The 21936-nt window shown below is 44.1% G+C and overlaps 1 protein-coding gene across 3 annotated transcripts in view; it reads right to left on the bottom strand.

The window, feature by feature from the left end:
• Positions 1-21936, bottom strand: part of FRMD4A (FERM domain containing 4A) — a 346975-nt gene that overhangs the window by 205837 nt on the left and 119202 nt on the right. Inside the window, exon 1 of one of the 3 annotated variants that reach the window (XM_087933906.1) lies at positions 20785-21203. The exons of the other annotated variants lie outside the window; for them this stretch is intronic. Coding sequence (XP_087790032.1) covers positions 20785-20850 — 66 coding nt within the window. The 5' untranslated portion in view covers positions 20851-21203. Of the gene's footprint in view, positions 1-20784; positions 21204-21936 lie in introns of those variants that run through there. 3 annotated transcript variants of the gene reach the window in all.

The following is a 21936-nucleotide window of genomic DNA, read 5'->3' as shown; positions in this document are numbered from 1 at the left end:
CACCTGTCTTCCAGGTAACACTCAGAATGGGGGCTTCATGTGTAAAGATAACGGCAGAGGTTTAACGAAAAGAAGGACCGGGACAGGGGCGGGATTCAAATTTCTTAACAACCGGTTCTGTGAGTGTGGCCTAATTTGTGGGTGTGTCTTGGACATGTGACTGGGTGGGTGTGGCTTTGCTGACTGTGCATGGCTTGGTGGTCACATGACTGGCTGGGTGTGGGTTGTACGTAAATATTGTAAATATTTATGTAAATATTGAATTTTTTTTATTAAAAAAGAGCAAGTTTTACCCAAAATCAGGCAAAGCAGGAAGGAAGATTGAGTTGCTCGCAGAGTCACAGGTTCACTCAGAGATCTACCTTTCTGCAATCTGCTGCCTGAGTCTGAACTGGAAAAATAGAAGCTTCAGTCCTAAGGAAAGTTCAACTCTGCTCTCGGGTCACTTCTCTCTCCCCCGCCAACTCCCTGAATACCACCCCTCACTGGGCCTCAGGGAAGCCTCCTGGGCAAAGGCAAAGCAGTACAACAGCAATTTAGATAAGCTAGAAAGCAAGAATTCCAACAATTTCCTGCTTTCTAGCTAATCTAAATCACCCAGCACAGCTGCTAGTCAGAACAGCTAATCCTTGGGGGGGAAAAAAGGAAAAATAGCAACTTGCCAAAAATTAGTCGAAGGCACAATGCAGGCAAGTTGGATCACGTGCATGTCAGATAAGGAGTGAGTGGGCGGGGAGGGAAGGGATGGGGCCAACCAGTGGCGCGATTTGCCGGTTCTCCGAACTGGGCAGAATCGTAACAACTGGTTCTATAGAACCGGTCCAACCAGGTAGAATCTCACCCCTGGACCAGGGGAAATATGATCGCAGTCTTCCAATATTTGAGGAGCTGCCCCAAAGAAGGGGGGGGGTGTCAACCTATTGTCCAAAACACTTGAAGGCAAGACAAGAAGCAACGGATGAGAACTAAGGAAGGAAAGAAGCAACCTGGAATTAAGGAGGAATTTCCTGACAGTGAGAACAATGAACTAGAGGAATGGGCTGCCTCCAAAAGGTCTGGGTGCTCCAACATTGGAGGTTTTTAAGAAGAGACCGGACTCTTTTCTACCATCTGAAAAAGTATAAAGTCTCCTGCTTCAGCAGGGGGTTGGACATTAGACCTCCAAGGTCCCTTCCAACTCTCCTGCGTATTCCTTGGACAGCAAAGGAGACCAACAAGCAAACACTGGACATGTCCCTAGAAGGCAAAAATCACAAAACTGCCTCTCACTTACTTTGGCCGTGTCGTGTGGGGAAATTCACTGGAGAAAGCAATGATGTTGGGAAGAGTTAGCAGCCAAAAGAAACCAGTCCCTCAAAGAACACGCTGGCTGGACATTATCAAAGCTGGACACCGACCAGAGCATAGAACAACTCAAAGAAGCAATGCAAGACTGGAAGAGGTGGAGAGACCCGGCCCATAGAAACACCAAGAGTTGAACATGATTGAACGGATAATCTCCTCCTCCTCCTCCTCCTCCTCCTCCTCATCATCATCATCATCATCATCATCATCATCATCATCACCAAAGAACAACTCAAAGAAGCAATGCAAGACTGGAAGAGGTGGAGAGACCTGGCCCATAGAAACACCAAGAGTTGAACATGATTGAACGGATAATCTCCTCCTCCTCCTCCTCCTCCTCCTCCTCCTCCTCCTCCTCCTCCTCCTCCTCCTCCTCCTCCTCCTCCTCCTCCTCCTCCTCCTCATCATCATCATCATCACCAAAGAACAACTCAAAGAAGAAACGCAAGATTGGAACAGGTGGAGAGACCTGGCCCATAGAATCGCCAAGAGTTGGATATAACTGAATGGACATCATTATCACCACCACCACCACCACCACCATTTCCAGCTGCCACCTATATCATGAATGCTAAGCTGTCCTCCCTACGTGCTCTCGCATGATTCCTGTTTTCCATCCTTCCAGAGGTCCACCCCTTTATCGATCTCTGAGCCTGACACCTGGAACTCCATCCCTGCCACTGAACCCAACAAAACTGCAGCCAACCAATGCTGGTTGCAACTTCAGCCCGCCTTCATTAGTCCTCATTAGCATATAACTACGGCCAGTAAATCCTGATTATCTGATTGCCTGAAAGGCTGCAGGGCCTTTCGAGTTGAGACACACAACTGTGGCCGATCCCAAAGCATTTGAGATTGGATGGCCAGTTGTCTGACGTGGTAGAGAGTTTCATGCCTGAACATGAGGTTGGACTAGCGGACCTCCAAAGTTCCTTCCCGCTCTGTTATTCTGTTACTTTGAGAGTCTACCACACCGACATCCCCTTGGGTAGGTTCCATGCCCAAAGAGGCTCTCCTTAGCACAACGGATGATTTCTGCTTACCTTTTCCACGCTTGGTCTTCTCAGAGATCCATACGGTAGTTTGAGAAGGAGTTTTGCACGCCCGTTGAGAGTCACAACTGCCTGCATCACCATAGCAGAGTGCAAAATGACATGCGTGTGCACAGGTGTGCCCATATGAGCACGAATTCTTAGACCCCCAAGACCCCAATTCTTAAAACCCCAAGGTCTTCTCCTGGAATGACATACGCAGGTCCCAGTTCCCAAATATCAAGTAATTCACCAACCGTTGTGTTGTTTTTAAAGCAAACTCCAGACAATGCATCCAGTTGGCTCTCTTTGAAACAAAGGAAATAACAAGGAAGCTGGTTTTCTTCCCCGCAAGTGTTGTTTCAGGAAGCCTATCTTTTACATCTGGTGGCGATTATTCCAAACATAACAGCTTAGCTTTGGGGAGGTAGAGAAGCGAAGCAGGTCAGCGGTTTAATTAAAACTGTATTTGATTTCATGATACGTGTCACTGAGTAGAGACCACTTCTCCTTGTTACTCTTCTCCTCAGTAATCAAATGTGCCCCCCCACCAAACAATAGGTCAGGTCCCACCATCTGGTGTGGAGATTAATGTTACACACACACACACACACACACACACACACATGGTTCAAATTCTACTTCCTTCCAGAATTGAAATAACAGAACAGCATAGGGTCTGCAGCCCAAGAAGTCTTCTGTCGCTCAGCTTAACACAAAACACTAGGACCACAATGGATAGAAAATGAACCCAAAAGTGACAGTGCTAATATTTTAGACAGCAAATGCATTCTTTGGGAGAGATTTTTTTTCTCTCTCTCCCTTTTTAACTTTCTTCTTCTAATTTAAAACATGTTAAATTTCTTCCTCTTTTTCAAATGGAATCCGTGCGGCACAGAATACTAAGTTCTTTGGTCTCATATGGCACGTACAAAGCCGGTTTTAAAAATGTGTGTTAACCTATCTTCTTATAATGGAGACTAAACTGCACGATGAACAGTTGAAGGAATTAGGTATCTCTGGTTTAATGAAGAGAAGGACTAGGAGAGATGGGATAGCAGACTTCCAATATTTGAGGGGCTGCCACCAAGAAGACCGGGTCAACTTATTTTCCAAAAGTCCACAAGGCAGGACAAGAAACAATGGATGGAAACGAATCAAGGAATGAAGGAGAAATTGGTATAGGGTTTCCTGCCTGAGCATCAGGTTGGACTAGAAGACCTCCAAGGTTCCTTCCGATGCTTTATTCTATGTTCCAACATTTACCCTATTTCTTACCTTTTAAAAAATTTTTTCCAATCAGTTTCTATCGTAAATCCCAGATGTATCAACGTATTAAAGCTTGAATTGTATCTAGTTTGGCTCCGGTTAGAGACATAATACCTCTCTCGCTTCCCTAAATTATAATAATCCCAACATAGAGAATCTTTGTAGCAGGGTGGGGCTTATTTCAGGGGCTTTTCTCCATTCGTTTAGTAGCATGCACTCAAATACAATTAAACAATGAGTCATATCAATTGGTACGGTACACGCATCCCCGTAACAAGCAATAAACCCCTGCTTTCTCGCAGTTATCTTGAAATTTTATATCTCACTAAAAAAAAAAAAAGCCCCTATAATGATTCAGGCAGTAGCAGTAGATGGACATCCAAAGGCTGCCCATCTGTCAGCTGGCAGCACAGATTAGCTCAGTGAACAATTTGACCAGACTATTGTTTTACACAATGCCGTTGTATTTCAAATGCGCTGCAAGAAAACGTGCATTGTACAGATACGTGTTCGTGTGAGAGAGAAACTCAGAAAGAAAACGCACGGCCTCCTTGCATGACCTCTCGGTCTCCAGGTGGTTTGTTGCAGGGGTGGGATTCCAAATTGCACATTACCAGTTCTGTGCACTTTGCAGAATCTAGGACGGGAAAGGGCAGTCAGGGTGGGTGGGGCCAGTCGGAGCTGGTCTTTGCCGGTCCTCTGAACTGGTCAAAATTTCCACTACCGGTTCGTGTGAACCGGTACAAACCGGCTGAAGACCACCTCTGGTTTGGTGGCTGAAAAAGAGTGCAAGGAAGAGTCACACAGCTGATAAGGGATCTGGAGGCTAAATTGTATTACAAAATGGTTGTCTGGAATGGTCTAAGGTTCCCTGCTTGGGCAGGGGGTTGGACTAGAAGACCTCCAAGCTCTGTTACTCGGTTCTGTTCTGTATGTTTAGCCTATAAAAGACAAGGCCTGAGACAAAGAAAGAGAGAGAGAAAGAGAATGAGAGAGAGCAAGAGAGAGCAAGAGATAGAGAAAGAGTGAGGGCAAGAGAGAGAGAGAGAAAGAGAGTGAGAAAGACAGAGAGAGGGATAGAAAGCGAGAGAGAGCAAGAGAGAGAAAGAGATAGAGCGAAAGAAAGAGAGAGTGAAAGAGAGAGAGGGAGGGATAAAAAAACAGAGAGAAAGAGTGAGAGAGCAAGAGAGAGAAAAAGAGAGATAGAGACAGAAAGAGAAAGAAAGAGAGCGAGAAAGAGAAATTTGGCTGACATAACTGCACACTCATTAAAAGGCATTAAAGGAAAAAGGCAGCAGCTTGATGTGGGAAATTCAGAATATTAAAGCCATCAGTCCTTCTTCCTGATTACTTCCATATGGGCTCCGCTTGAATGAGCGGCTGTGGGTGAGACAGAAAGAGGAGGAGAAAGGGAAGGAAAAGGAAACCAGAAAAGAGGGAGGGAATCCGAGGTTTATTTAAACATGGGTTGGTTTAGGGTTACACAGTGATGGCTGGCCTTGAACACGAAGGGAAAGATTTATCAAAAGATATATATATATATCTTTATATATACATATACAATTCTGCTTGCACTGGCACGAAGCTGAAAGCACCAGCCTGAGGATGGAGAGTGGGACCTCGCTGAAACGTCGCCAAGATACTCTTAATCTTACACGGAAAAGACCCAAACACACCTAGACCTACACACACACACACACACAGTATATATAATGCAGATTGTCCATTGTTGCCAGTGTAAAACCAACCATAAATATGGATGAGGATTACTTCCTCTTGATGATGAGGAGAGAGGCCCCTTATTCTTCCCACCACCATTGACGATGTATTTATTTTCCCTTATAATGCAACTCTCCATTTTGGTATTTTCTTCCAAAAATGGATACAGGATTTAATTGGAAATCAGATAGAATTTACCCTGGAATTATTCCTCCTGAGGTAATTAAAGGTAAATATAACAAAAGGATAAAATATCTGGTGCTACATAGAATAACAGCAGCCAGAATAGCCTTCGTGCAATGTTGGAAGAAAGAACACATACCCCCCAAAAGCCTAGAAAATAAAAATAAAAAATTGAGTGTGCGGAAACGGATAGGATGACTATAGAATTAAAAGGAAAGAAGATTCTGAATGCAATATGGGAAAAATGGTATGACTGGATAAAGGAAAGAAATAAGACAAGAAAATGAACTATATCGTTGTAAAAGTATAGAAATAGAATGTATAGATCAAGGGTCCTCAAACTTGGCAGGTTTAAGACTGGTGGAATTCAACTCCCAGAATTCCTGAGCTGATATGACCTGGAGGAGGAATTCTGGGAATTGAAGTCCACAAGTTTTGAAGCTGCCAAGTTTGAGGACCCCTGGTATAGATAATATTAATATGGAATGTAGTTGTATAAAAAAGGCTCACAGTACTGTTTATTATTGATCGAGATATGTAAAAAAAGAGAATCAATAAAAACAATAAAAATAAACACTGCTCTCTATCCAATGGACTGGATCGAGGCCAGGGTAAAGGAAAGCAAAATGTGGAAACAGCAGGGAATGAAAACAGGAAAAAAGAAAGAGAGAAAGAGAGGCAAGGGATCGAAAAGGCCCAATTAACCTCGTTGTGTAAAGGCAGAGAAAGAGAGAGGAAACCTCAACTCTAATTAAAACTCAGTTCTGTCCATCTTGAATAAATGGAACAAGGGCAGTCCTCAGTTTGTTTAGTGATGGTTCCAAGTTACAACAGCGCTGGAAAAAGTGACTTAAATGACCGTTTTTCACACTTATGACCATTGCAGCAAAAAAAACCCATGGTCATGTGATCAAAATCCAGCCGCTTGTCCATGGACTTGTATTTACGATGGTCACAGTTGTCCTGGGGGGTCCTGAGATTCCCCTTTTGTGGCATTCTGATGAATGTCGAGGTGGGCAAGCCAGATTCACTTAATGACGAGGGAGTCCCTCAACGCTGGGCTAAGGAAGGCCACAGACTTCGCTTAATATGTGTCTTGCTCAGCGGTGGATATTTTGAGCTCCGTGGTGGACGTGAAGTCAAGGACCACCCGTATTTCTCTTAGATGAATGAAAAGTATCGTGCACACCATCCTTTGCGTATGTTTCGTTTTTAAACTCGTTGTAACGCTGCTAAAGAAAGGCCCAACAGAGACTCCGTTTCCTCCGGGTCTTGCAAAAGAATAAAGTGGAACAACGACTGATGGTCTCCTTCTACCGGTCCACCATAGAAAGCATCCTCCCACATTGCATGACGGAGTGGTATGCTGGCTTGACAGCCGTGGATAGAAAGATACTACAGAGGGTGGTCAGGACAGCACAAAACATTGTGGGCTGTTCCCTGACACCACTAGATAACCTCGCTAGGGCTCGCTGCCTTAGAAGAGCTAGGAAAATCCTCAGGTTTTTCGGTCAGCCCTTCTTCACCCTCCTACCATCAGGTAGGCCACACCAACAGGCTGAAGAACAGTTTCTACTCGTGGGCTGCCAGACTCCTGAATGGAAACGACCTTTATGTCAACATAGTAGGATAGACTTGCGGGGCCGGCGCATTGTGCAACCTAGTGTAATAGGATTAGGGACTTCTGTCCTCACTGTGAGTTGTGTTGAGGGGTGGGGTGCACAAAGGGCAATCTCATTGTACACATGTTGTACTCTGACCATAAATGTAATAATAAATACCTTTGCTCTACTCGGAAGGTGGTAGGCCGCACAACCCTCTCCATCAGCAAGCAAAGACAACTACTCTGTCAAATTGCATCCATTCAAATCTATTTTTAGCAGGATCCGTTAATGGCTGGCTTGTGGTTAGGATGAAGAGCAGAGAATTCCAGTCTCCGATTTACTATTAAGTGAAACGGAGGTTGCCCTGTTGGGGATAATGGACGGCGGTGATGATTGGACATCAATCAAATGTGGTCATAAAGTGTTATTTAAAGTTATGGAAGTTTGTTTCAATTTGTGGGCTACGTCAAAAGGCTCGATATTTAGTTTTGAGGTTCCTCTGTTGTGACTAGCTTTGTACGCATGCTTTGCTACGAAACTATGTGGTGGGGCTTAGTTTTTTGGGAGGAAAATAAGGGGGGAAAATTCTGCCTCTTCCTACCAGCATCCATTGGTATTCATCTGGCTAGCATTCTGTCAGTGTGAGAGAGAGTTGAGGGCTGGAAACTGAAAGAGTATTTGTTGTGTGAGCAAGGAGACAGCAAGGAGCCTGGGCACAGCTTAGCTCAACTGTTCCGTACTAAAGCTGCTTGGTGATGCAGTGAAAGTGAAACTGAAGGTGAAACTCCTCTGCTTGTGTTTTGGAAGAGATTTTTTTTCCAGGTGGGGAGGGGGAGCTGAACCCCTTAGCATCAGAGCGTGTTAATAATAAAAATAATATAAGAAATACTCTAAATGCTCTGATGGTCATTTTGAAAAATCCTTTCTTTGTGGGCACCTAGAAGTCAAGAGGAACATATGTGCCCAATTTCAAGTTTGTAGGCTTTATGGTTCTGGAGATTTAGTGATGATGTGTGAGGGGTATTTCACTTATATATATATATAAATAAATTGAATTGAAAGAAGGGCATAATGATAGAGATTATTATTTGTGTCATGATGCCATTGATTAAGGTGTATTTATTATATTACCATTGATGTTGGAAGATGATTATATTAGCATTTACTGCTTTAGAGACCTTTCTATGAAGGTTTTATTTTATTTTTTTACACATGCAGTTTGTACTAAGGGCATTTTAATTTCTATTGGGAGCTGCCGTGAACCTGGGTAGAATTAAACCATTGCTGCACAAATTGGTGTGACTTTTTCCCCCCAGGCATAGCCTTTTGAGGAGCACCAGTTGAGAAAAACTGGGCTACATGTTCCCAGAGAAAAAAGATGGCAACGTTTCTGGGAACAAATACCCAATTCTCACAATTTTTCCATTCATCCCATTGAGATTCAGCATCTGAAGAACAGAATGACAGAGTTGGAAGGGACCTTTGGAGGTCTTCTAGTCTAACCCCCTGCTCAGGCAGGAAGAGCCTTCACCATTCCAGACAAGTGGTTGTCCAGTCTCTTCTTGAAAACCTCCAGAGATAAGGAAGGAAGGAAGGAAGGAAGGAAGGAAGGAAGGAAGGAAGGAAGGAAGGAAGGAAGGAAGGAAGGAAGGAAGGAAGGAAGGCAGCATAACAGAACTACAGAGTTGGAAGGGACCTTTGGAGGTCTGCTAGTCCAACCCTCTGCTCAAGCAGAAGACCCTATAGGGCAGGCCTATATCATTTCAGACAAATGGCTGTCCAGTCTCTTCTTGAAAACCTCCCAAGGTGGAGAAGGAAGGAAGGGAGGGAGGGAGGGAGAGAGGATAGTAGAATAATTAGAGTTGGAAGGGACCTTGGAGGTCTTCTAGTCCAGCCCTCCCTGCTCAAGCAGGAGACCCTGCACCACTTCAGACAAGAGACTGTCCAGTCTCTTCTTGAAAGCCTCCAGTGATGGAGCAGCCATGATTTCTGGTGGCAAGCAGTTCCACTGGTTTAATTGTCCTCACTGTCAGGAAGTTCCTCCTCAATTCCAGGTTGCTTCTCTCCATGATTGGTTTCCATCCGTTGCTTCTTCTCCTGACTTCTGGTGCTTCGGAGAAGAGGATGACCCCTAACTCTTCTTTGGGGCAGCCCCTCAAATACTGGAACCCTGACATCCTGTCTCTCCTGGTCCTTCTTTTCACTAGATTACGCATAGCCTTCACTAGACTAGACATATACCTGAGTTAGTTACCTGTTTCTGAATCCCATATTTAGTTGGGTTAGTCCATTCTATTCGTTCCTAAACTTACACATAAGGTGAGAATTTCAGCATTTAGCGACTGCAGGAAACGTCCACGCAAACCAAAGCAGCTTGTACGAGTTTCCTGCAGGCTTTTTCTGCCCTAAATTAAAACTGTTTAATGCCTTGCCAACTGCAACCCCCCCTTTTTTTTTTACAATTCGTGAAATAGTTGTGACTCACTCCAGATGGAGTTCCCTGGCATTAAATTGTCCTTCTAATTCAACCCTGGGCTTATTCGTTCGCCTCCTTTATTATTCCTGAGTCAGTTCCACCTGTCTGCTTTCTCTCCCCGACCCCCCACCCAAAAAGACCTTGCAAAACCCTTTTTCTGGCTACCGCACACCAGTGACTTACAAAATCTGTTTGCAGCACTAGCGAAGTGAGAATGAAGTCCTTTGAATGGGCTGCTGTAGCTTTAAATTGTTTTCCCCAATTATATTAACTTCAGTTATTCATAATACAATAACAGTATTCAGAGTATTTGCAGTGTAAATTCAGTGCCAGAAAAGTAAACACAGATGGCTGATGCTTCCTTTAATGTCTTTATATACATATTAAGTAAATTTTTCGAGAGCAGCTGTGGATTTCTCCAACCTGGAGCAAACGCAAACAGAAGCAGGCGTGTTGCAAGCAACTCAACTTCAGCAGACAAGCTAGCAAGCAGAGGAGAGAAGTAGTTTCATTTCAACAGACAGACTCAGAGCTCAACGTAGCTTCAGTAAATTTAATGAACTCCATAAACTGTTGTAAGTTGAAGACTACCTGTAATCCCTTCTCCCAGAATCTCCTTATTATCCTTGGTGAATGCAAACCATGCCCTAAGTGATGACCCAAAGGGGGTGACACAAAGGCAACCCAGTCAGATAATCAGTAAGAGTCCCTTTATTAGCTCCAGCTTTGCCCCCAATATCCCGGTTGCCTTCTGGCTGGAGAAAAACTCTCCCAGGAACAGCCTTGGGCTGCAGAGAATCAAGTCCAAAACATGGTCAACAGAAACTGTAACTGTAACTGTAAGTCCAAACAGACCAAACTGAAGTAATTTGGCAGGGTGGGAACAAGAATTTCAGACTTGAAGGCACAGCAAAACTCATATGGTTGGGAAGACGCCAGGAACACAGATAAGCCACGAGAACACAAGATAAAGTCACATTTGCTCCCAACAGCTTTCTGCGTGCAGATTCCTTTTTTAAAAAAAACCACTGTTTTTTCAGCTGCAGCTAATGAAGGAATCAGGGCCCTTTCCTCCCCCATAAGCCATGCAACTCATGTTGGTCCCTTCTCTGTTCTTCCCTGTGTGCCCTAGGATAAAGAGGGGGTGGGCCTGGATCTTCCTCTGAACTCCCTCTCTCACGTTATACCTCTTCCCTGCTCTGCCCAGCCGCACTTTCGCCTTCCCCAGTTTTCTCCACAGCCAACGGAGCCACACTCCTGCTCCCTGTCAGCTGTCTGGCTTCTTTCTCAGATTCAGACTCTGACAGGGGCATGACACCCTACAACTCCTTCAACAGGTGTCCTGAATGTGCAAAGAACAAGAAACTTACTGGAGGGAAAGCAACTTTCCTGCTCCTTCACCTCTCTGTCCCAAATGAATCTTCTCTCTCTTCCATGGCTCTTTCCTCATTCGCGAATCAGACAGAAAAAGACCCAAAGGGAAGCTTCGGGAATCACCTTGAATTCTGCCTCTCCTCTTGCCTTTCCAAAGCCACAGAGAATGACAGGTGTGCAACCTGATGCAACTCTGGAGTAATCGACAGAGAAAAGCCTGTCTTGTGGACTCGTTTCCTCTGTCCATCACTCAGTCATCGTGCGTAATTCTGCCACTTTTAGTCTAGTCATTCAGAGAGGGAAGGTCCACTACCTGGAAAGAGAGCTTAATCCCACAGCTGCAATCCAGACCTCCTTGTACCTCCACTAAGAAGTGGAACAACCAAATAAAAAATAATAATACAGTGGTACCTTGGTACTCATTGTTAATTGTTTCTGGGAGGCAAGATGAGTACCAATAATGATGAATACCAAACACGTTTTCCCCAGAAGGAAAAGCCACAAGGCAGGCGATACAGATAAGTTCTAGCTTGAGCATTGGGTACTAAACAAACAAGGAGTCCCGCACAAAATGTTCATGTTAAAATGCATTGGGTATCAAATTTGATGAGTTTCAAAGCAGTTGAGTACTAAGGTACTACTGTAAAAGAGTTCTAAGGGACCTTGGAGGTCTTCTAGTCCAACCCCTTGCTCAAGCAGGAGACCCTATGCCATTCCAGACAAGTGGCCGTCGGATCTCTTCTCGAAAACTTCCAGTGTTAGAGCACCCATAAATTCTAAAGGCAAGTCATTCCACTGGTTAAATGTTCCCAACGTCAGGAATTTTCTCCTTAATTGCAGGTTGGATCTCTCCTTGATTAGTTAAGCCAAAGGGTTTTTTTTTTAATTCTTCCCCACTACACAGAGGTGGTATTCAGTAGGTTCCAACCAGTTCTGGAGAACCGGTAGCAGAAATTTTGAGTAGTTTGGAGAACCGGCAAATGTCACCTCTGACAGGCTCTGCCCCCATCTATTCTCTGCCTCCCATCTTTAACATCTTCTTTTGTTGCCCTGCACAGGAGAACGGAGCTGGAAAGCAGGCTAATGGAGTGGGGCGGGGAAGGAATGGAGATTTTCCTCTGCCACGCCCACAAAGCCATGCCCACAAAGCCACACCCACAGAACCGGTAGCAAAAATTGTGAAATCCCACCACTGCCACTATACAACAATCATGATTATCACTCCAAGCTAACTATGGGCCTGTTTTCTTCCCTCGGTATTAGTACCATTTTATAAAGCCTTAGTAAGGCCACACCTAAAATACCGCATCCAGTTTTGGTCATCACATTACAAGAAAGATGTTGAGGCTCTGGAAAAGATGCAGAGAAGAGCAACGAAGACGATTGAACTCCTGGAGATTAAAACATATGAAGAATGGTTGCAGGAACTGGATATGATAGCAGTCTTCCAATATTTGAGGGGCTGCCTCAAAGAGGGGATCAACTTATCTTCCAAAGCACTGGAGGGCAGGACAAGAAGCAACGGATGGAAACTAACCAAGGAGAGAAGCAACCTAAAATTAAGGAGTGACCGTGAGGACAATCAACCCGTAGGACCGCTTGCCTTCAGAAGTTGTGCGTGCTTCATCACTGGAGGCTTTCAAGAAGAGATTGGACAGCCACTTGTCTGGAATGGTAGAGGGTTTCCTGCTTCATCAGGGGGTGGACTAGAAGACCTCCAGAGTCCCTTCCAGCTCTATTCTGGATTGAATTGTATCTTCCGCTGGACCTTTCCTAAACAGACATCTGTAATTGTTGACAACACAACTTTCACTGGCTGTAATTGATGAGTTTCCACTGGGGCAAAGCCTGGAGTTGATAGGGGGTGTCATATAAACAGCTGCTAGCAGGAAGTCGTTTGTATGAGCAACCATGACTTTTATTAGTCCTGCAAAGCCCATCAATAATGCCAAGTATATTTCAAGCGTGGTTTACAGACTCCTTCCCATTAAGAATTTATGCCTGCGCAATCTATTCCTTTCTCTTTCTTTTAAGAATTCATAATGATAAATACCCCGGAGGTCTGGTACCCCAAAGTTTAGCGCCATCCATCACCGTCTGCTTACACAAAATCCCCATACTCTTCGACAGTCCCGCAAATCCAGACAGCACATATATTGTTAAGGTTAATTAAAGAACGCCCCCCCTGCAAGAGATAAGAAAGAAATGCAGTCTCTCAGTTGCTGGGTGGTGAAAACTGGAATGTAATCTTGATTTAACCATACAAATGAGCTCATGGGAATCCTATCTAGATGGGTGCCCTGTCTCCAGTTTTGGAGAACTTCACCGCCTTCCGACAGGACACCAAGACAACAGCAAATAATTCCTGGAAAGTTAAGAGGATGATTCTGGTGAGAATTGCAGACCTTCTGTGTATGACAGGGCCTTTTTCAAATGGCCGCTGGACTTTGTTTTTCCTTGAAGTTGTTTTTGCTTCTCACCCAAGAAGTTTTTTTCAGTTCTGCGGGGGGGAAGCAGTGGTGAAATGCTACCGGTTCGGACCGGTTTCCATGAACCGGTAGCAAAAAAAAAAAAGCCCTGATGATCAGCTGAGAGGGGAAAGAAGAGGAAAGCGCAGGATCAGCCCTCTCTCACCAACCCCTGCGCTTTTTTGCTCTTTATCCTCTCAGCTGATTGGCACGGCATAGCCTCAGCTGGTGTTTGGAAAGCTGCGCATGTGCGAAGTGCGCAGTCACCGAACTGGTAGGGAAACTGGTAGAATCCCACCACTAGACGGAAGGATAAACTGGATGGAAGGAGGACACAGATAATACTCTTTAGTGGCCTCAACAACTCTCAGAAAGAGTGCAAATGACCAGAAGACAACAAAGAATGTAAATCCTTCCCGTGATTCCAACAACCAACCCATGGAACAGAAGTTGCCTTCAAAAGTTCTGGGTGGCACCAACACTGGAGAACAGACTGGACAGCTGTTTGACTGAAATGGTCCAGGGTCTCCTGCCAGATCAGGGGGTTGGGCTGGAAGACCTCCAAGGTCCCTTCCAACTCTGTCATTCTGCTATGGAGTCAAAATCAACTGGAGGATCAATTCCACTGTGCAATTAGGAGCAGCTAATGGAAAGGCACTTAACAACTGAGATATAGCCAATGGTTGCTTAGACTTGCAAAATTTGTTGTTGACTTTTGAACTTTTTTCTTGAGGTTGCTTTGAAACAACAATGGTGTCTAATTATATCAGTTGTGTTGTGGTCAAGAACTGGCTTAAGGATGACTTCAGTAGCCTTACAAACAGATCTATCTTCTGGACCAGGCTCAAACTGCAAAAGCAGATTGTGGCTGAAAATGGATGGCCTCAAACTACTTCATGAATTATAATGAAACAATGCTACAACTTGTACATTTTCCGTTGTCCTCAAACCTGACCTGACACCCATGCTTTAAGAGACTCCGTCTCCCATGTGTAAAAGCGATGCATGTAAAGCAAATTCAAAGTTGCAATTCTCTATTTTTGTTTTTAATCTTGTCCCATCCCTGTTGTAAATTTCCAATATTGATCCAAGGGTTCCCAAAAGCCAAGCCCAGAAATGCATTCTGCTTGCTTCCCAAAATAAGTTTGCCCCCCTTCCTTTTCTATTACTGTATCCTCACAAAAGCAACCTTCCTATTTTCCAGTGTGTCATTTTTGCAAACTTCCATGGTGCGCAATCAATTTTGGGTCCAGCATCTGAACCTGAGCATCCATTTTTGATGTTTAAGCCTTGAGGGCTATTATGGTTTGAATGCTACGATGCTGAATTCCCCCAAAATGGATTAATCTTCAACTTTGTGACCTCCTTGAAAGTCTGGATTGGTCACAAGCATTGATCTCTATTCTGTGCTGATCAGACAGTCCTTTCTGTTGCTCATATTCCACCCAAGACCCCGTGCAACCAAACCCAGGGCTGGTATACTGGAGAACATGTAGTCCAGCCATCTAGAACCCAGTCCAGTTTCTCACGGTGACAGAGATGAGGCCATTCCTCTTGGTGGCTGTTTTGCACACAAGAACCACCTCCTACATTATGCGTGATTTGTGACAGTATAGAGTATTAGTTCATGCATCCATGAACACCAACGGGGAGCCCCAAGACATGACAAAAGATCTTTAATTTAATAGAGACAGATTTAAGCATAGTTTCCAATCACACTTGGCCAATAAAGAACTCTAATTCTAATTCAAGTAAGAAAATGTGGGCCATCAATTCCTAAAAGAACTAAAGCAATTTTGGCCAGCTTCTGCTGCTACTACTACCCTCTTTCCCCAAAAATACAACCTACCCTGAAAGTAAATCCTAGCTTGATTTTTACATGCGCATCCAATATAAGCCTTAACCCCAAAATAAGCCACTCCAGAGTGGACAGGTAAACATTAAGCTAGGATGAGGATGGGGGAGTAGACTTGCCCTACTACTTACCTTTGGATAGTTGCAGCCAGGCCTTGCACACCCCAACATCTGCCTGGCCGGCCCATTTCTTCTGCAGTCGGCAAGGCTGGTAAGGCTTTCTTGAAGGCCTCTGGAGATGAAAACAAAGCTCTGGATTGATCCTGAGCTCTCTAATCAGTTGCAGAGGCCTTTAGGAAAGCCTTGCCGGCCGCAGAAGAACAAGTTCCTGAAGGCCTCTGAGAGCGAAAAGGAGGGTTAGGCAGTGGGTGACTTCCCCTGAAAATAAGACCTGATGCCTTTTTTGGTGATTGATATATATATATATATATAATTCAGCTTTGTTCGGGTATTTTCCCACATCATTGTAGTTGTGCTTTTAAAGTTGTAGCAATGTTTTGGCATAATCTCATCTGCCATCATCAGGCTTCTATATAGTGTTCATCCGTGAGTCAGGCTTTTATAGTGAGTTTTATAGACTCACAGACGAACACTATACAGAAGCCTGATGATGGCAGATGAGATTCTGCCGAAACGTTGCTACAACTTTAAAAGCACAACTACAATGACGTGGGAAAATACCCGAACAAAGCTGAATGCCATACATGTAAGTACCCGTGAAAACTTAAGAATATATATATATATATATATATATATATATATATATATATGAATGTATATATATGAATGACAGGGTCTTATTTTCAGGGAAACGCAGTATTAAGTACAATTGCAAAATGTGGTTTTATTATCTGATCAGCTCTGTTTTGGAACTGTTTTTGGACTGATTTCCATGACATCAACGACATGCGTGTACCTCCTGCAGATCCCGTTGCCTGTCCTGCTTTCTCTCTAAGCTCCTGTCTTGGCTTGGCATAGCTGTCCATGCCAGATGGCCGAATCTAGCCATCCGTTCACTGTCTATAAAGTTCCCTGATCTCTCTCAGGAGCCTTGCGAATATTTAAATATTAATATATTAAATATTTAGTGCCAAGAGCTACTAAACAATGAGGACAACCAATTTGCTCAGGATTTTTTTTTTTTTTAAAAAAATATCTTCCCTCCCTCTCTTTCTAGGTGGTTTGTCTTGGTTCTATGGATGGTAGTTTCTATTCTAAACCAACCAACCCAGCCAAATATTATTTAGGATTTAGAGATAAACAACATCTACCTACCATTCAACAGAGCCAATCAACTAGCTAAAAAGGAAACAAAAGGATCACAACATTTCTTCACCAGCAATCAGTACCCAGATATCGTCCAGAGCGGAAGAAGCTTCTTGGACAAGAAGCGAAACGTCTTCGAAGAAAAACCAGAAAGTCTAGCTGACTCTTGGGGAAAAAAAAGTGCCTTTGGGACAGGACCCAGATAAGCAGAGTGGCAACTCTAAAACAGGCATAGAAAAGTTTTATGAGTCGACACCGGTTTCATGCAGGTCATGCTGACATGTCCACTCCTAATAAATCCTTTGAAGTTTTTGAAGCTTAGCTCGAGGCTCATGATTTCATTAGGGCAACTGCTGGAATGCTGATACAGAGATTGACGACAGAATTAATCTTAGATCAACAGTCAAGAAGTAAATGACACCCCAATCAAGGAGCTACCAATTCAGACAAACAAGCTCACGGTAAACCACAGTCTAATCAAGAAACCACTGAGAATATTCCTATCAGCACTCTCTAATTGCTCTCTGTTCTACTTTAAGGCAGACTGAGCCTTGAATCTGAATCCAATTGTGGGCTCTACTTTTTGGGAAGGAATTACTAAATGAAAGTCTATTTGGTCATATTCAGAGGGGGATAATTCAGCCGGTTCTGACTGATTCTGGAGAACTGGTAGCATAAATTTTGAGTCGTTCAGAGAATCGGCCAATCCCACCTCTGACTGGCCCCGCCAACCCCATCTCTTCTCTGCCTCCCATTGAGTCCCAGCTGATGGGCTGGGTCTCCTTTGGTTGCCCTGCACAGGAGAAGGGAGCAGGAAAGCAGATTAGTGGGGTGGGAAGGGAAGGAGGATTTTGTAGTATATCCTTCCCCTGTCACACTCACCAAGCCACACCCACAGAAACAGTAGTAAAAAATGTTTGAATCCCACCACTGGTCATATCGTAATCAAAATAACAAGAGGTTGGGACTAAAAGACTTCCAAGGGATGGTTGCAGGTTTTGGGCAGGTTAAGCAAGAAGAGATCGCAGGGAGACAGGATGGTTGCCTTGAAGGATCTCAAAGGGTGTCCATGTAGAGGACCAGGCAGAGTTATTTTGAAGTCGGAAAGCAAAATTATGGATTCCAAATAGATTTTGGTTGAACGTTGCCTTCACTGAAGATGTTTAAACAAAGAGTGAACGGCCATCTGACCCAGGTGCTAACTCAAAGAACAGGCTCAGTTAATCAGAGAAGGGATTTGTTTAATCCCAAATCACTTAAGTCTTGTAACCTACTTATTTGGGGTGGGGGACATGAGCTGACTATTCCGAGAGAAGGAAAGTCCTACAGAGGTCGTGGGAAATGGAGCTTTCCCTGGAATGCTTGTCCTTCTTTTAGCTTTCATTCCCACAATCACACATCCAGATACAAAAAGTCTCCTGACTCTATCATGTATGATACATGTATGCACCACGTACATGTACCAAGCATTTACAGGTTCACAAAAACAAACAGGACAATGAGAACATTGGAGCCAGTGGAGCTGGGGACAGACTCAGAAGTGAGGAGGTGGGGGGAGGAACCTGGGCCAGTCCTGGAGTCTAGGGACGGCTCTGGTGGGGGCTCTGTGTCAGAGGCAGAGATGGGGCCAGGGCCACCTGATAGTTATCAGCTGCCTTCGGAGTCAGGGATCAGTGGGGAAGAAGAACAGCTGGAGCCTGTTCCCAGGGTGCGCATGCACAGAGCTGCCAGGAGAAGGGAACAGTTAAGGAACAAGGGTCGGCTCGGGAGCAAAGGCTCAGGTGGATGGTGAATGGCCCCTCCCATAGGGAATAAAGAGGAGCAAAAGGGGAGGGGGCTTTTGCAGGAGACAAACAGTTCAATTCATTCGGGTGAAGCTCTGTTCCTGACTCCTTGCCAAGTAATTCCTGCTACAGCATGGCGCTTGGAAGCTATCAGCCTGGCAGCTCTCCAAGCCTGATAAAGGTCTGAAATTGTGAACTCTCTTGGAAGACTGTTTGCCGGGACTTTGTTGGAGAGGAATTCCCTTTAACCTGAATAAAAGGGGTTTTATCGGGCTTTATGACCTTGGGAAGGTCTAGGTCAGAACACCGTCCTTCGTTCCTGATGTACACAGATGCCACCGTGTTGTATCCATTGCACAGTGGAATCCCATCCATGCAATTCAGGTCCTTCTATAAAACCAAAGGAAAATGAAGAACACAGTCCTCCATCTCAGCCTGGTGCAATTATGTAGGACTGGTGGGTTTTTAAAGATCCCTGAATTGTGTAGAGCCATGATTTGCATCCATGGCAGTTTGGAATACGTAAGGCCTTGCGCGGCATTAAAGTAATAACCCTGACAGAGAAAAGGATGGATGAGAAGAAGGTTCTGCTGAGCTGGGGAGCATCTCATTATCTGAGAGAACCCAGCTGAATAGCCAGATGCTCATCTGAATATTAAGTTTCACGCTGCTGGGAAATGGTTGAGCAGTGTTAATTTTAGCATTTGGAATAGGATAGATTAACAGAGTTGGAAGGGACCTTGGAGGCTTTCTAGTCCAACCCCCTGCTTAGGCAGAAACCCTCTCCTCCTCCTCTTCCTTTCCTCTTCCTCCTCTTCCTTCTTCTCCTCTCCTCATAACTCCTGTGCCTGCCTCTTGGTTCTTTATCATCTCCTCCCTATCAAAGCTAATCCTGTTCAGGTGAGAAAGTACTTTTTAATCTTCCTTTGGGGGATTCTGCAAAGCATCCAATGTGCTAAGAACCACCCTAGGAAATCCACCACAATGCAGAATGAGGTCGTGCCCTGAGTGATGTCTTCTCATCTGCCTATCTCATCCACAATGGCTTCGTACTCAGAAGTGACTTTTCAACAAGTAATTTAGTTCAGCCTCCACACGCTTCAATAGTTTTGTTGCTTCTGTGAATTGTGCAAGAGAAGGCCAGCAAAACCAAATTCTCTATTGTTTTAGGCCAGGGGTCCCCAAACTTGGCAACTTGAAGACTTGTGGACTTCGACTCCCAGAATTCTCCAGTTAGCTATGCTGGCTGGAGAATTCTGGAAGTTGAAGTCCACAAGTCTTCAAGTTCCCCAGTTTGGAGACCTCTGTCTTAGGCCATGAGGTGTGTTCTAACTAACAGGAAAGAGAACTGAAGAAAGGCCATGCAAGCCCATCCATGAAAACTGTCCTAGGAAATTCCTTACCTTGCTTCAAGTAAAAATTTAGAGATGATGAGAAAGTACCGATACGACCAACTAATTTTCCAACCAAAATTAGGGATAAAAATGAGGAGGAAGAGAATAAATCAATTTGTGGAAGAAAACATTAATTGCCAAGAGGAATAAAAGAAAACGAGATGATCTCTAAGGCAAGAAGTGCTTCTGTCCTATGCAAGGAACAGAATTCTCCAAGTGATGGAGATAGCAAAAGAACGTGCCTTCAACAAAGAACTACCTAACCATGTTCCAAAGGTGTTTTTTCCCAAAAGGCAACTGGACTTTCTTGGATATTTTTTTAAAAAAAGTTTTGCTTCTCATCCAAGAAGCTTCTTCAGTTCAGAAGAAGTTCAGAAGAAGTTTCAGAAGTCGCTTCTTGAACGAGAAGCAAAACGTTTTGAAGAAAAGGAAAAAGCCGAGGAAGTCCAGTTGCCTTTTGAAAATCACCTTTGGGACAACCATGATCTGGATGATTGAGAATCTCCACAGACAGATGTCTAATCATGTGAAGTAGTATCCTTTTCCCCATAGAAAACAATTACATGAATGACTCTGGATTTGATTCGTTCAAATGAACAAGGTATGTTTAGATTATCCGTTTGGGCTGATAGGCAGAGTCAACTCCAACGAAGTCTGGTGAAAAACCAGCGCAGCCACAGAATTTCCTATATACATCCAATAAGCTTGTTCTTAGACTGCAGGTATATCACAACACCTTACTCAATGGGAAAGGCAAGGTTGAAGTCCTACCCAACACACACAGCCCCAAGATTTAAATTCTGCACATTTTCTCCTGGCCCTTTTCAGTCAACATCTTTCTTCAACCTAAAGCTGCCACATCACTTTCGACTCTTACAACACACACAGAGATTCCTAAATGCTCTGCCCACTCTGGAGTCTAAAAAGAGGACACACACCACAATATGCATGAGAAGTAACTCGCCGCTCGCCGAACAACCCTCCTGTCCCTTTGAAGAGAAAGCCACAATCTACTTACAAACACATCCATCAGCAGGTGCTCCAGAGTGACTTCAATGTCTTCTAACTTGGCGGCCAACGTCATGGCAACCTTTGCTCGAATCCAACAAGCCAAGAAGAGGCGAAGAGTCCCAACCCAATTGGTTCCCCAACAATCTCCCTTCCCTTAGCTGGACGATTCAAGGAACCACAAAAGGACAAGTCCTTCCGGATCTCACTCTGTTGAGAACCTCCTGAGAATCCTTGGGTCTCAATCTGGATTTCTTCAGCTGGAGATGAAGGCGTTAAAAAGAGGCAGGAGTTGCCATCTTCTCCACTGGAGAGCTTCACCGGTTAGGAAAAGGGCATCAGGAAAATCAGCGGGAAAAGGGCTCTCACAAGGAAGAATCACCACCAAGCAGCTGCATTAAAGATGGGGTGTGGAGTGCAGCGACTCTAACAGAGGCTGATATTTATAGGAGAACAAGATTTTTGGACTCTGGTGCATTTCGCTGTTCAGTTTTGACCTTTCAGCAAATGGCTCCACACACTGGAAGCCATTGTGAAATGGGAGCAGCGAGTCCCACAGAAGCGCGCTGTGACCAATGCCAGGCCGATTCACACAGCCACTTTCTTCAATAGCTCTTTGTTAGAGGTCTATCAGACTCAGCACTGTCTGCTCGTGACAGAGGAGAGCATAGATGGACATGAAACAAGGCAGTGAAGTTTCACAGAGGCTTTTAATTCTCTCTCTCTCTCTCTCCCTTTCTCTCCCCCCCCCAATGAGATATTATTAGCTCCCTTAGATACTTGAGAAACAAAACAGCACCTAAGCCATGCAGAAGGCATCTTCCTTTCAGGAAGAACCAGTGCACAGGACTTTGCAAACTGGTATCATCACCAGCTAAACCCAAAGGTGGTTTTGTTCAAAAGGCAACTGGACGTTATCTTTTTTCTAGAAAGACGTTTCAGTTCTCATCCAAGAAGCTTCTTCAGTGCTATTCTATTTTCTACTCAATTCTATATTCTACATTCTATTCTGTTTTCTTTTCTTTTCTATTTTAGTCTATTTTCTATTCTATTCTACTCTTCTATTCTATTCTCTCTTCTGTTTTCTATTCAATTCTATATTCTATTCTATTTTCTATTTTAGTCCATTCTATTTTCTATTTTAGTCTATTCTATCTTCTAT

The sequence above is a fragment of the Pseudonaja textilis genome, chromosome 5 (genome assembly GCF_049901715.1).
Source record: "Pseudonaja textilis isolate UNSWEBS1 chromosome 5, rPseTex1.2, whole genome shotgun sequence".
NCBI classification, from domain to species: domain Eukaryota; kingdom Metazoa; phylum Chordata; class Lepidosauria; order Squamata; family Elapidae; genus Pseudonaja; species Pseudonaja textilis.
This window is presented reverse-complemented; position numbering and strand designations above follow the sequence as displayed.